Source organism: Geotrypetes seraphini, chromosome 5 (genome assembly GCF_902459505.1).
Source record: "Geotrypetes seraphini chromosome 5, aGeoSer1.1, whole genome shotgun sequence".
In the NCBI taxonomy this organism is placed as follows: Eukaryota; Metazoa; Chordata; class Amphibia; order Gymnophiona; family Dermophiidae; genus Geotrypetes; species Geotrypetes seraphini.
Window position 1 is genome coordinate 3,145,149 of NC_047088.1, and position 12,927 is coordinate 3,158,075.

Consider the following 12,927-nt stretch of genomic DNA (forward strand, 5'->3'; position numbering starts at 1 on the left):
AATAATTAATCAAACATAAAATGATCACAAATCACTTGACAATCTTATTTATACTCTTTAAAATATATAACTATAAAAGAAACCCCTCCCATCCCCATTTATTAACAATGATATATTATCAATTTATCTACCTCTACACATCCCCCCTATTTCTTATCTAATATCTAGGTGTTTAAGATGTCTGATCTTTAGAATACATAATCAATGGCTCCCAAATCTTTTTAAACTTATTATAACTTCCCTGTTGAATGGCAACCCCTGTCAATATTAATAAAATGTTATTATTATCTGCAGATATTGGTCTAAAACCAGCTTTGATTATGGGTACTTGGACGATCAGGCTTTTTGATCGTCCAAGTAGCCATTTAGGCCACTTTTTAGATGGTGTCTTTTTTTTATTATGAGCCCCATTGTGTGCAATGGGGAATAGGCTTCCAGAAGTATTTTATGAAGGTAGATAGGCAGTTGTGTTGCCTTGCAGGGCTTTATAAACTTTTATAGACACATTTTATAAGGACATTGAATGGGGATGGATATGGGAGAGAGATGTGTGGAGAGAAATTAGGAGACGCCATTAAATAGGATGTTTGCAGCTTATGGAAAAGAATACAAGGCATTCGATAATAGGAATAATTACAGAGGGCTTTACATTGAATGCTAAACATTTGTCATTCAGGAAGGGCACTAGACAAAGCATAGGAAAGTAGGAGGCAGTTGAGAATCTGTCTTTCATTCTGTGGTAGCCATGAAACACAGTGTCTCTCTCATCTTTTTTTCTGCCTGCTTCCTTTCCCCTCCTCTTTGTTTGTCTTTGACTGTCTCTCTTTGTTCTCTGATGTGTCCATCTCTCCTGTCTACCTAACATCTTCCCCTCTCACTTTTCCATTTATATTGCATTTTTTGCTCACTTCCTCCTTGTTGCTCCTAAGTTTTCTTCCGTTTGTCTCCTCTTCTCTTTTTCTTTCTCCTCCCCACAATTTTTTTCCATATTCTCATTTTTCTTCTCTTTACTTTTATCCATTCTCATTCTCACTCTCACCCTTTGTCATGTTCTTGACTTTCCCTGCATTCTTCTTTTTGCTCTCCTTTCTTGGTCCCTTTCCTTTTCCCTCACACCTCTCTTTCCCTCTTGACTGCAGCTACTTAATGAACTGAGCGTGGTGGAGGCAGAGCTACTCCTGAAGTCCTCCACTTTGGTTGGCAGTTACACTACCAGCTTGTGCTTGTGCATTGTGGCAGTGCTGCGTCATTATCATGCATGCCTCATCCTCAACCAGGAGCAGACAGCACAAGTCTTCGAAGGGTAAGATGCCAGATACTGTTGGAAAAGATTCAGTGGGGTATTAATATCTATGAATATTAAAAAATTTAAGTGATGTCTATATTTTAAAATAATTAATTTATTCTGTATTTCACTAATTGTATGTGTTTTAAAAATGAATAAAAATTTATAAAAAAATAAAAAATAAAATAAAAAGATGCCAGATACTGTTCCCTGCATGCTACTAAAATATTCTTGGAATTTATGAAAGGAGACCTCTAGGGGTTTCTATTTGGTTCATTCCTTTCTCAATATTTCAGGTACAGAAGGTATTTTCCTGTTCCAAGAGGGCTTAACATGATATTTAATTGTTGCTGCCTTGCATTTATTAACATGTTAATAAATGCAACACATTTATTAACATGTTAATAAGTGCAACACAGCAACAATTAAATATAACTGAAACAGGTTAATAAACATTATAAACCAGAATGACAAGAAACAGTGTTATAAGGAAACACAGCCTGCACTGTCAAAGGAGAACTCCCTAACTAGGGACCCCCCGAAACTGAGTACTAAACCAACTCGGATGGAATGCTTATAAAGGCTGGTCAGAAAACAGAAATCTAGCTTACCAGTACTTGGAAAAGCAAACAATCAGGAAGGCGGACCTTAGGAAACTGGAAGACTGGGCATCCAAATGGCAAATGAAATTTAGTGTGGACAGATGCAAAGTGATGCACATTGGGAAGAATAACCTAAATCACAGTTACCGGATGCTAGGGTCCACCTTGGGGATTAGCGCCCAAGAAAAGGATCTGGGTATCATCGTAGACAATACGATGAAACCTTCCACCCAATGTGTGGCGGCAGCCAAAAAAGCAAACAGGATGCTAGGAATTATTTAAAAAGAGATGGTTAACAAGACTAAGAATGTTATAATGCCCCTGTATTGCTCCATGGTGCGACCTCATCTGGAGTATTACAGACTAGACTTGGTGGTCGGGGAGTGTCCCCGTACACCTCTCTCTCTTTTTTTTTATGTCCTCTTCAGATGTTTCTGACTGCTTTTTGACTATCTAATCCAGGAGGGGCCTGTGCTGAGGTGAGAGGGGTGGAGCTGAAGCTTCTGGAATTTGAGGCTTTCTACAAAGTCCTGGTGGGTATGAGGAATTAACCCAATTGTCCCGGAATAAAGTGTGGATTTCCAAGAAAGATTAGCAAAGGTAAGAACCTAATCTTTTGTTAACTTACTACCTGGATCAAACGAAGCCTCACAGAATACTACCCAGCTCTTCCTCTCCTTCGACTAGAATCTCCTGTTACTAATAGAACAATCTCTACATGGTTAGCGGACTGTATCTCTTTCTACTATGCTCGGTCTAGAAGGTCGTGTCACAGCACATAAAGTAAGAGCAATAGCAGCTTCAGTAGCTTATCTCTGTTCCACTTCCATTAGGGACAATTGTAAAGCAGCCACCTGGTCCTCAATTCACACTTTCACATCCCATTACTGTCTGAAAACTCATTCAAGACGGGACAGTTGGTTCGGCCAAGCAGTTCTACAAAGATTATTTTCTAATTAGATGCCAACTTCCCTGTATCCCTTACATATCTTCTAGGAAGTCTCACATGTAAGAACATGCTGCCTGCATGTCCTGGGATAAAGCAGTTACTTACCTGTAACCGGTGTTATCCAAGGACAGCAGGCAGATATTCTCACAACCTTCACACTTCCTCTAGTTGGCCTCATAGCTTATTTATTGAATGGAAGGTCCTACGAGCTGACTTCGGGTGGGAAGGCACTCACACATGCAATGTGCAGGCAGTCTTGAGACTTCTAGAGAAGTTAAAGTGACACTAAACCTTAACACTGACTCAGTGGATGACGTCACTCACATGTGAGAATATCTGCCTGCTGTCCCTAGATAACATCTGTTGCAGGTAATTGTGCTTTATCTCTGTTGTATAAGGTTTAATATAGCTTGTTTAGGGGTGGGATATAATCTTTTTCTTGAGAAATTGTAGAGCTTCAAGTGATGTTGTATATTAAATGATGATTTTATTGTACACTTGTTGAAAGATTTAAAATGAATAAAGATTTATAAAAAAAAAAAAAGAAAGAAGTGTGAACTTGCCTGTTGTGTTCCATAAATGCGAATAAATATTGATATAAAAAGGTGGAAGAAGGCCAAATGACATATTACATGGGGGAGTGTGTGGCATAGTGGTTAGAGCTACACCATATAGTATTGGGAGGGAGGAGGGATACAAATATAGGTTTCTTATTATGAATGAAGGGCTTTGAGGGAGGGTGGGGAGAGGGTTACATTTGTATGTTTAGATTATAATGATAAGATATGCAAATACTCTGATTAATTGTGTTTATTATGATTGTTGTACACTTGATGAAAGTTTTAAAAATGAATAAAGAATTATATAAAAAAAAGAGCCACAGCCTCAGCACCCTGAGGCTGTGGGTTCAAATCCCATGCTACTCCTTGTGACTCTGAGCAAGTCACTTAATCCCCCCTTTGCCCCAGGTACATTAGATTGTGAGCCTACCAGGACAGACAGGGAAAAATGCTTGAGTACTTGAACGTAATAAGTGGTATATAAATATTAAAAATAAAGAAAATAATTTTTTTTTTTTAAATTCTTTATTCATTTTAAAAAACTTACAATAAGTGTAACATCATTTACATCATTTCAAACTCCAATACAACACTTAATATTTTATTAAATTTTATATCAGAATTTATCCCCTTCCCCCTAATTAATTATATTCTTTAAAATCCACACCCCCAAGAAAATAAATTAAAAAATGAGATGGACTATTATAGTTAAAAGCAGGGAGGAAGTGATGTCATCAGTGTGGATGATCACTCTTGGCTAAAGCTCTTTTGGGGATGATAATGCCTCTCGTCAGAGGAAAGGCTAAAGAGATTAGAGCTGTTCAGCTTGGAAAAGAAACAGTTGAGACGAGATATGGTTGATGTCTACTCCTGGGTGCACTCAGTGCAGTTACATGGAAATATCTTTACTATTTACTCTAATGATCAGATATCTTAAGCACATGGTTGGTTTATATTTGGATTGGGATGGGGAATATGTATCATATGGTCATGGGAATATTGATAAAGAGGGGGGTATTTATTTTTATTTTATAAGAATATATGATTGTAATTACAAGTGATTTGTGAAAATTGTTTTATTATTTATAATTCACTTGATGTAAGAATTAAAAATGAATAAAGATTTATAAAAAAACAAAACATGGAAATATCTTTAGAAACAGAGAAAATGAAGGCAGAAAAAGACCATAAGGCCTATCTAGTACGCCTTATGATTTTATTGTAATCTTTCCCTACTATTTCTTTCCTTATGTTCTTTTGATGTCTGTAATGTTATCATTGGTCGTCCAGTTTTTTGTTACCTCACTTAATAAATCTTTATTCGTTTTAAAAAATTACAAGTGTACAATAATCCATCAGAAATATATTACTTAATCACTTGACAATCTTATTTGTAATCTTCCAAATACATAAATATAAAAGAATCCCACCCCTCCCTCCCATATACTAATAATTAACAATTATCAATTATTATCATTCATACTCCCACACTCCCTCTATCTTGTCCAATACTGAGGTGTTTAAGATGTCTGATCATTAGAATAAATCGCCAATGGCCCCCAAATCTTTTTAAACTTATTATAATTACCTTGTTGCAGAGCAAATACCCTTTCCATTTTATAAATATAACACACTGAATTCCACCAAAAAGTATAATTTAGTTTAGTATAATCTTTCCAATTTCCTGTAATCTGCTGAATGGCAACCCCTGTTAATATTAATAAAAGTTTATTATTATTCGCTGAAATTTGGCTTTTAAATCTCCTTGATGTACCAAATAATACAGTATCATATGAAAGGCCAACATTATTTTCTAACAAAGAATTAATTTGGGGCCAAATTAACTTCCAAAAGGTATTTATATAGGGACAGAAAAATATCAAATGATCTAATGTCCCAGCTTCTAAACCACAATGCCAGCATCTATTGGATAAAAACTACAAGGGCAGCATCTATGAGACAGACTTGTTTTTTTTGTTGCATAGAGCTTTATGGACCCCAGTTCGTTTACAGAAGTTGGATAGTTCAAGGTCCAATAGATGCTGGCATTGTGGTTTAGAAGTTGTTACCCCACTTAGATTTTAACTTTGATTTTATATTGGCGGTATATCAAATAAATTGAACTTCAACTTATATAGAGGGGTTGGAGAGTTGAATTTTGCCAGGCTCATGTTTATATTAGAGAGTGACACGGGGAAATAATTTATCACTGTTCCCGCCCCCCCACGAACTCAATTCCCGTCCCTGCCCCGTCCCCGCAAGCTCAGTCCCCGTCCTTGCAGGCTCGGTCCCAGTCCCCGTCCTGCAAACTGTCAGATCCCACCCGCAAAAGCCTCAAATAGTTATGATTTTATACTGAACTTATTTTATTAAAGTATAAAAAGAGATTATTCTGTACAATTGTCATTTTATAAACACAAATAATGCAGAGCAAGGTCAACAAAACCCCTGTCTCCCTTCCCTTTCACAAATATCCCCTTCATTATTGTGAAAACTGAACAAACCAAATTACTACAGAATGCTACATAGAAAAATCAAGCTAACAGAATACTTCAGTCACACATGGCAGGAATAGTGTTAGGGGAGAGCAACTAGGGCAACTGCTCCCTGGTCAGAGAGAGAGAGCTCTAAGCCAGCTGGAAGCTAAAGAAGCTTTACGGTCCCAGTTATGTCTAATATCAGCTCTAGCAGGATACATATTTCAAATCTGAAATATTCTAATCACAAAATATAAAATAAATTAATATTTTTCTACCTTTTGTTAGGTAATTTTATTCTTCAAATCACATTGGTCTCAGTCTTTGGGTTTGGGTTCCTTCTGTCTTCATCGTGGCATGGCTGGCTCCTGAAGGTAAAATAGGCGCAAGAGGAGATGGGGAGGAGATGCAGAATCTGACACGGACACAATTTTTTTTACCACAGGAGCAAGACTTTTCACACACCCCCCTCACGGGGCGGTAAAAGGTCTTGTTCCTGCAGGGCGGTGAAAGCTCTTGTCCCCATTCCTGCGGTAAACCAGTTGCCAATGTCTCCATTCCTGCGGATTTATTTTGGTGATGACGGTTTTCTGCAGTAAACGGTCCCCTTGTCATTCTCTAGTTTATATACTCTTTATCCTTCTTCAGAGTCATGATCCTGGCAGCTTGAGAGTCCCACATATAAGAAATTTATGCCTTCTTGTCCTCAGAGAAGGCAAAAATACTTACTCTTAATAAGTGTTCTCCCTCCAAGGACAGTAAGCGTATATTCTCACATTCCATCCACCTCCCCTAGTTGGCTTCTTAGTTTTGTTACTGAACTAATGGTTCTGCAAGCTTGTTGGGCAGGAAGGCACCGGCACGCAGGCAGTATGGGCACTGCCTAAAGATTTAAAGTGACAATGCACTTAGTAGCATCGGTACCGGGTTGTGTGGATAATGCCACCCACATGTGACAATATATGCCTGCAGTCCTCGGAGAACACCTGCTACAGTCAAGTACCTTTACTGTATTTCATATCTGGATTTTCAAAAAGTACCTCATGAATGACCATTGAGAAAGTCATGGTATAGGAGGGCAATGTCCTATTGTGGATTTAAAGACTGGTTAAAGATAGAAAACAGGGTAGGGTTAAAAGGTTAGTATATTCAATGGATAGCAGTAGATATTGGGGGTCCCCAGGGGTCTGCTGGGACTTCAGCTTTTTAACATTTATAAATGATCTAGAATGGGAATAACTAGTGAGATAATTACATTTGCTGATGACACAGTTATTCAAAGTTGGTAAATCACAGGAGGATTGTGAAAAATTGCAAAAGGACCTTACAAGACTGGGAGATTCTGTATCCAAATGGCAGATGACGTTTAATATGAGTAAGTGCAGAGTGATGCATGTGGGAAAGAGGGACCCAAGTTGTAACTACGTCATACAAGGTTCCCCATTAGAAGTTACAGCCAAGGAAAAGGATCTAGGTATCATCCTTGACAACATATTGTGCAGCGGCGGCTAAGGAATGTTAGGAATTATTAGGAAAGGAATGGAGAACAAAACTGAGAATATTACAGTATAATGCCTCGTATTGTTCCCTGATGGGATCACACCTCAAATATTGTGTGCGGTTCTCGCTTACTATCCCATATGCTCCATTAACATTGTTGAGATCCTTACCATTGGGTAGAAGAACAAAGTGGGAATTTACTAGATCCAGAGCATTTGTTTTGTTTTGCGCCAAGTTTATGGAATCAATTGCCAAGTCAGATCCATTTGGAATTAAATTGTAAGTCCTTTAATAAATTTTTGGCAACATATTTGTTTAATATAGTATTTGGACATGATGTTTTACAGAATGATCATATTTATTGACTTTGAGAAACAGTAATACAAAATTGTATTTTAAGATTGTTTAAATTTTAGATAGGCCTGTTTCTACATATTGATGGAGTTCTTTTCTATGCTGTATTTTATTTTAAACCACTGTGAACAGTTGCATGCTATGGCGGTATATCAAATTTTAATAAACATAAACATATAGCAGAATTAGGAAAGGTAAGAGTGACAAAAAAGATAAAGGTAATGGTGACAGGTGAAGTTCCTGTCTCGGGCCAGCAGAGGGAGCCTGAGTAGTGGTGTTTGGAGCTCATATGCATAAAGATCTTGCAAAGGCTTCTGGGAGCTGTCTATTCACCCTGAGTGAAGTAGGGTGCTGTAAAGGAGCACTCCAGAACAGTGAGTTGAGAAAAGCAAGAGCTACTTCTGGAGCCTGGGCAACCCTCGAGAGGAGGAATGCTGGCTTCGGCCTAACTCCCAATGAGCCCTGGTACAGTAGAGGAGATGTCCAGGGCTAACTGGTGCTGACTGGGGACACCGTGCAGCAGAGCGGCAGAGAGAGAAAGACACTGGCCTGAGCACTGGAGAGCACTCAGGCTTGACGACCAGCGGTCATAACAATAGAAGTACTCAGTTATAGACTAGGTAGAACATGAAAATGGGAGTGGGGGTTGCCAGAAATGGAGGCACTTTGAGGAGCGAGTTCAGTGTGGCACAGTGAGGGTTAGAGCCAGCACATTTCCCAAGACTGATTAATTAAAATCGGCCGTCTTGATGATACTAACCTTTAGCTCCTAGAAGAGTCCTGTAAAACACAAAATTGGATCTCATACTTTTAAATATTAAACTTTAAGTGTATATTTATTGTACATAAGGCTCATTTCCAAAATGTATTTACTTGAATAAATGGTCTACTTGAAATCTGCCCAGTGTGTGCTCTCCTTGCGGGTGAAGGTCCTTTTAGTTTTTGTGACTGTATTTTGTTCTGACCGCAGCTGCTCTTTGCTCTCCCCTCCCACCTTTGAAGTTGCCACCCTAGATAATTGCCTAGACTTCCTAATAGCTGAGCTAGTCCTGCCTATAATCTTATACTAAAAGGCAATGATGTCTTTCTTTACAGGAGAAAAAAAGAATTCTAATTGGTTTTAAGTTTCCACCTCATTGTAGGGCTTACTGATATGCAATTTTGTCAAACTGGAAGGAAAAGTAGGTAGTGATTTGAAGAAGACAGATTTACTAAGTATGTTTTACATGATAATTTCATTAGTTTGGTCTACAAACTGAAAGAATATCCAGTGTAGTATGGTTGTTGGTCCAAACTGTGTAAATTCATGTCAAAGTACATAAATTGGTCAGGTCAACATTCTTAATTATTACAGGATTTCAAGATAATTTTATTTACATTAAACAAACATGTGTTCCCTATGGGGGTATTTGTCACAATTAATGATCGCAAGGAAAGATGTGGTCAATGGCTTGGTTTTCTGCCAAACTCCAGTCTGGTTTTTTTGCCTCCTTTTCAGCACCTAGTTCAGGTATAGTCTAATTACTCCTTTGCTAATCTCTGTCTGTCTCTTCCATTGTTCTGTATAATCTCCATCTCTATGCATTTCTTTCTTTCTCTTAGTTGATGTGGTTTAATAAGCCACAGAATGCATTCTGAGTGACCCTTCATCTCTGTTTTACCCATGCAGTTTATGTGGAGTAGTGAAGCATGGAATGAATCGATCGGATGGTTCCTCAGCTGAACGTTGCATTCTGGCATACCTCTATGATCTCTATACCTCGTGCAGTCATTTGAAGAATAAATTTGGGGAGCTCTTCAGGTAAGTGTGGGATGCACAAGGGCCTTTCATGTAGCCAGCTCCTGGAAAAAAGTAATTTGTGTATAACATTTACCTTTATATTTGGTTCCTGCAGGTAAATCCCCGGTGTCTAGTGGTATAGGCAGGAGCAATCCAGAGTAACTACTTCCATCACCAGTTCCTTCTTCCAAAATGGTGCTGGCGACCCCTAGTAGCAGTCTTGTGGTACTACCACTAGTGGTTTTGTTTCCAACTACTACTAGGGGTCACCAGTACCACTTTGTAAGCAGTTGCCTATGAGTGAGGAGTGGCTGGAGATTGATTCTGCCCATATCACAAGAAACCAGGGATTTACACTTAGGTAGGCCTTGAGGGCCAGTAGAAGAGGTAAATACCTGAGTGGGGGAGTTGGTAGGGGAAGAAGGCATATGCAGCAGGGTGGTTGGCTCTTGGGGGCTTTTAGGGCTGGGGAGAGTCTTGGTGGGGATAGCATAGGGTAGAGGCCTACTGACTTTTGGTTTTGGCTTTGGCACTGAAATCCTTATTATCCCAGGACAAGCAGGCAGATATTCTCACTAATGGGTGACGTGATCCAACGGAGCCCCGATGCGGACGCTTCTTTGAAGAAAACTCGAAGTTTCGAGTCGCCCCCACCACGCATGCGTGAGTGCCTTCCCGCCTGATGCACCGAGCGTGTCTCCTCAGTTCTTACTTTTCCACGGAGCCGAGAAGTCCGTCTTCGACTCTCTGCGCAAAGTTTCTTCGCTTGTGCCTTCTAAGTCCACGATTTTGATTTTAATTGATCGTAATCGCTGATTTTCATCGTGTTTTATTGTTTTAAACAAAAAAATAATAATTTCTTCGTACCGTTCGACCGGGCAGGCCACGTGGCCGCAGCCCCGCGGTTTCGATCTTGCGGCAGAGCTTTTTCGGCCTATGTCCCGGCCTATCACCGGTTTTAAAAAGTGTGACAAGTGCCAGCGCGCGATTTCGCTAACGGACCCTCATCGACACTGTGTTCGGTGTCTCGGACCTGAACACATCTCAAAATCGTGCTGGCCTTGCTCCACACTTACCGCACGTGCTTTCAAGCGCCGTTGCGTCCTGTGGGAATCGCTCTTCATGGAGTCCTCGACGGAGCCGTCAACCTCAAAGGGACCCGCACTTTCGACATCATCCGTAGTCCCACAGTCTTCCACCTCTGCGGCGCCGAGTCTCATCAAGCCTACCTCGTTTGTCCCGGCTCAGACTCCAGCGCCTGCTGCGATGCCTTCCTCAAGCTCCTCAGGTCAGGTAGCCCAGCAGCCCATTCCCCCAATCGTGTTGAAAGTGCCCAAGGCCTCGAAGTCCAAGCACTGCTGCTCCGAGGGAACGCAAGGACCGCGCAGGTGGTCCCATTTCAGATGCGGATCCATCCTTGCCAGCCTCGTTCCAGACCATGCTACAGAAGCACTTCATCGAGCTCTTTACCACGATGGGGCCTCAGCTTCTCTCCCAAATCCAGCCTGGGCACATGGAGGCCTCCCGCGAGGTCAAGCCGCCTCCAGTGCCTCAGTGGGGAACACACTCTCAACAGGGAGCAGAGTCTCTGCGAATGTCTGGTCTGGCAACAATGCATGCATCACAAGGAGCAGAGTCTTTGCCCATGCCACCTCTGGAACCGATACACTCGATGCAAGGAGCAGAGTCTTTGCGAGTGCCTCCGTTGGAGCCAATTCATTCAATACAAGGAGCAGAGTCTTTGCGAATGCCTCCATTGGAACCGATCACCCCGACGGGGTTCGAGCCTCTACGGCAGCAACCCCTGCTTTGATCGACCGCTTCCAGCCCCATCCACTACCTGGGGGCCTCAACGAAGCCTGCCTCACCCCTTCCATCGAGGCCAACCTCTCGACACCGATCGAGGCATTCCTCGAGGCATTCATCCAGGTACGTCTCGCCTCGGCGGAAACAGGCATACCTGGACTATTCACCTACAGCAATGCCAGAACTCGAGGACACAATGGAATCCTTCTCACCATCTCGATCCCTGTCCCTAGTGGAACTGGAAGCCTCGACCTCATCGAGCCTATCACGGAGCCAGGCAACTGCAGACCAACTGTCCTTCTCCTCGATCCTCCGACAGATGGCTGAGGACATGGACATACCATTGGACACGGGTTCCAAATTCTCAAAGGAATACCTGGAGACTATGCGCCTCCCTCAACCACCCGCTGAGTCCCTTAAGCTTCTGGACCAGGCTTCTGGACCAGACCTTTGCTCGATGCCTTGAGACACCTTACTCCATCCCTGCTGTCCCGAGTAAACTGGACACCAGGTACCGCACGGTCCATCGCAAAGGATTCGACAACTCTCAACTCTCTCACCAGTCCCTGTTGGTGGAGTCATCATTGAAGTGATCCCATCCCTCCCAGGTCTACGCTGCCGTCCCGCCTGGCAGAGAAGGAAAATCCATGGACCGATTCGGCAGGAGAGTGTACCAGAACTCCATGATGGCCTCGAGATTTCTGAACTACAACTTCCACTTCACAACATACTTGGAGTTCCCCCTATCGGTATTCCAGAAGTTTATGCCCTACATGGACACGAGGGCACACTTCGAGTACCAAGAAGCGCTGGCCTCGCTATCTCAGCTCCGGGTACATTTGATGCAGTCCTCGTACGACGCCTTTGAGCTCGCAACTCGGGCAACAGGAGCTCAGTGGCCATGCGCCGGCTGGCATGGCTGAGGACCATCGACATGGATCCCAACCTCCAGGACAGGCTCGCAAACGTTCCCTGCGTTGGCACCAACTTCTTCGACGAATCTATCGAGGCAGTGACCAAGAAGCTATCGGACCATGAACAATCCTTCCAGTCCATCCTACGTCCGAAACCTAGGCCTGCTCCTCCTCGCCAGCCTCGCCTGCCGTTGGTATACCAGCGGCACTACCCTCCAAAACAGGCTCCCCCCAGCAGACAGCCTGTGAAGAGACAGCACCCACAGAAACACCAGCATAAGCCTCAGCCACGGGCTACACCTAAGGCCCCTTAGCCCTTTTGATTGTCTCAAAGAGGACATTTCCTCCATCGTCCTCCCTTTCTCAGTAAATCCACCCATCGGAGGCCGCCTCCTTCATTTCTACCACTGATGGACGACTATCACCACAGACCTCTGGGTTCTCTCCATCATAAAAGAAGGATACTCCCTTCAGTTCCACCAAGCTCCTCCGGAGCACCCTCCAAGAGAGTATCCTTCCAACTTGATCCAGACCACCCTTCTTCTTCAGGAAGCCCAGGCCTTGTTACAGCTGGGGGCTGTCGAACCGGTCCCCCAGGACCAACAGAACAAGGGCTTTTACTCCCGTTACTTCCTTGTTCCAAAGAAGACTGGCTACCTGCGACCCATCTTGGACCTCAGGGTACTCAACAAATATCTGG

At 42.3% G+C, this 12,927-nt stretch overlaps 1 protein-coding gene across 1 annotated transcript in view; it reads left to right on the top strand.

Annotated features, from left to right (window-relative positions):
* MED12 (mediator complex subunit 12) overlaps positions 1-12,927 on the top strand; it is a 708,291-nt gene that overhangs the window by 278,621 nt on the left and 416,743 nt on the right. Inside the window, exons 19-20 of the mRNA XM_033943934.1 lie at positions 1,140-1,303; positions 9,397-9,528. Of these exons, the coding sequence (XP_033799825.1) occupies positions 1,140-1,303; positions 9,397-9,528 (296 nt within the window). The remainder of the gene's footprint in view (positions 1-1,139; positions 1,304-9,396; positions 9,529-12,927) is intronic.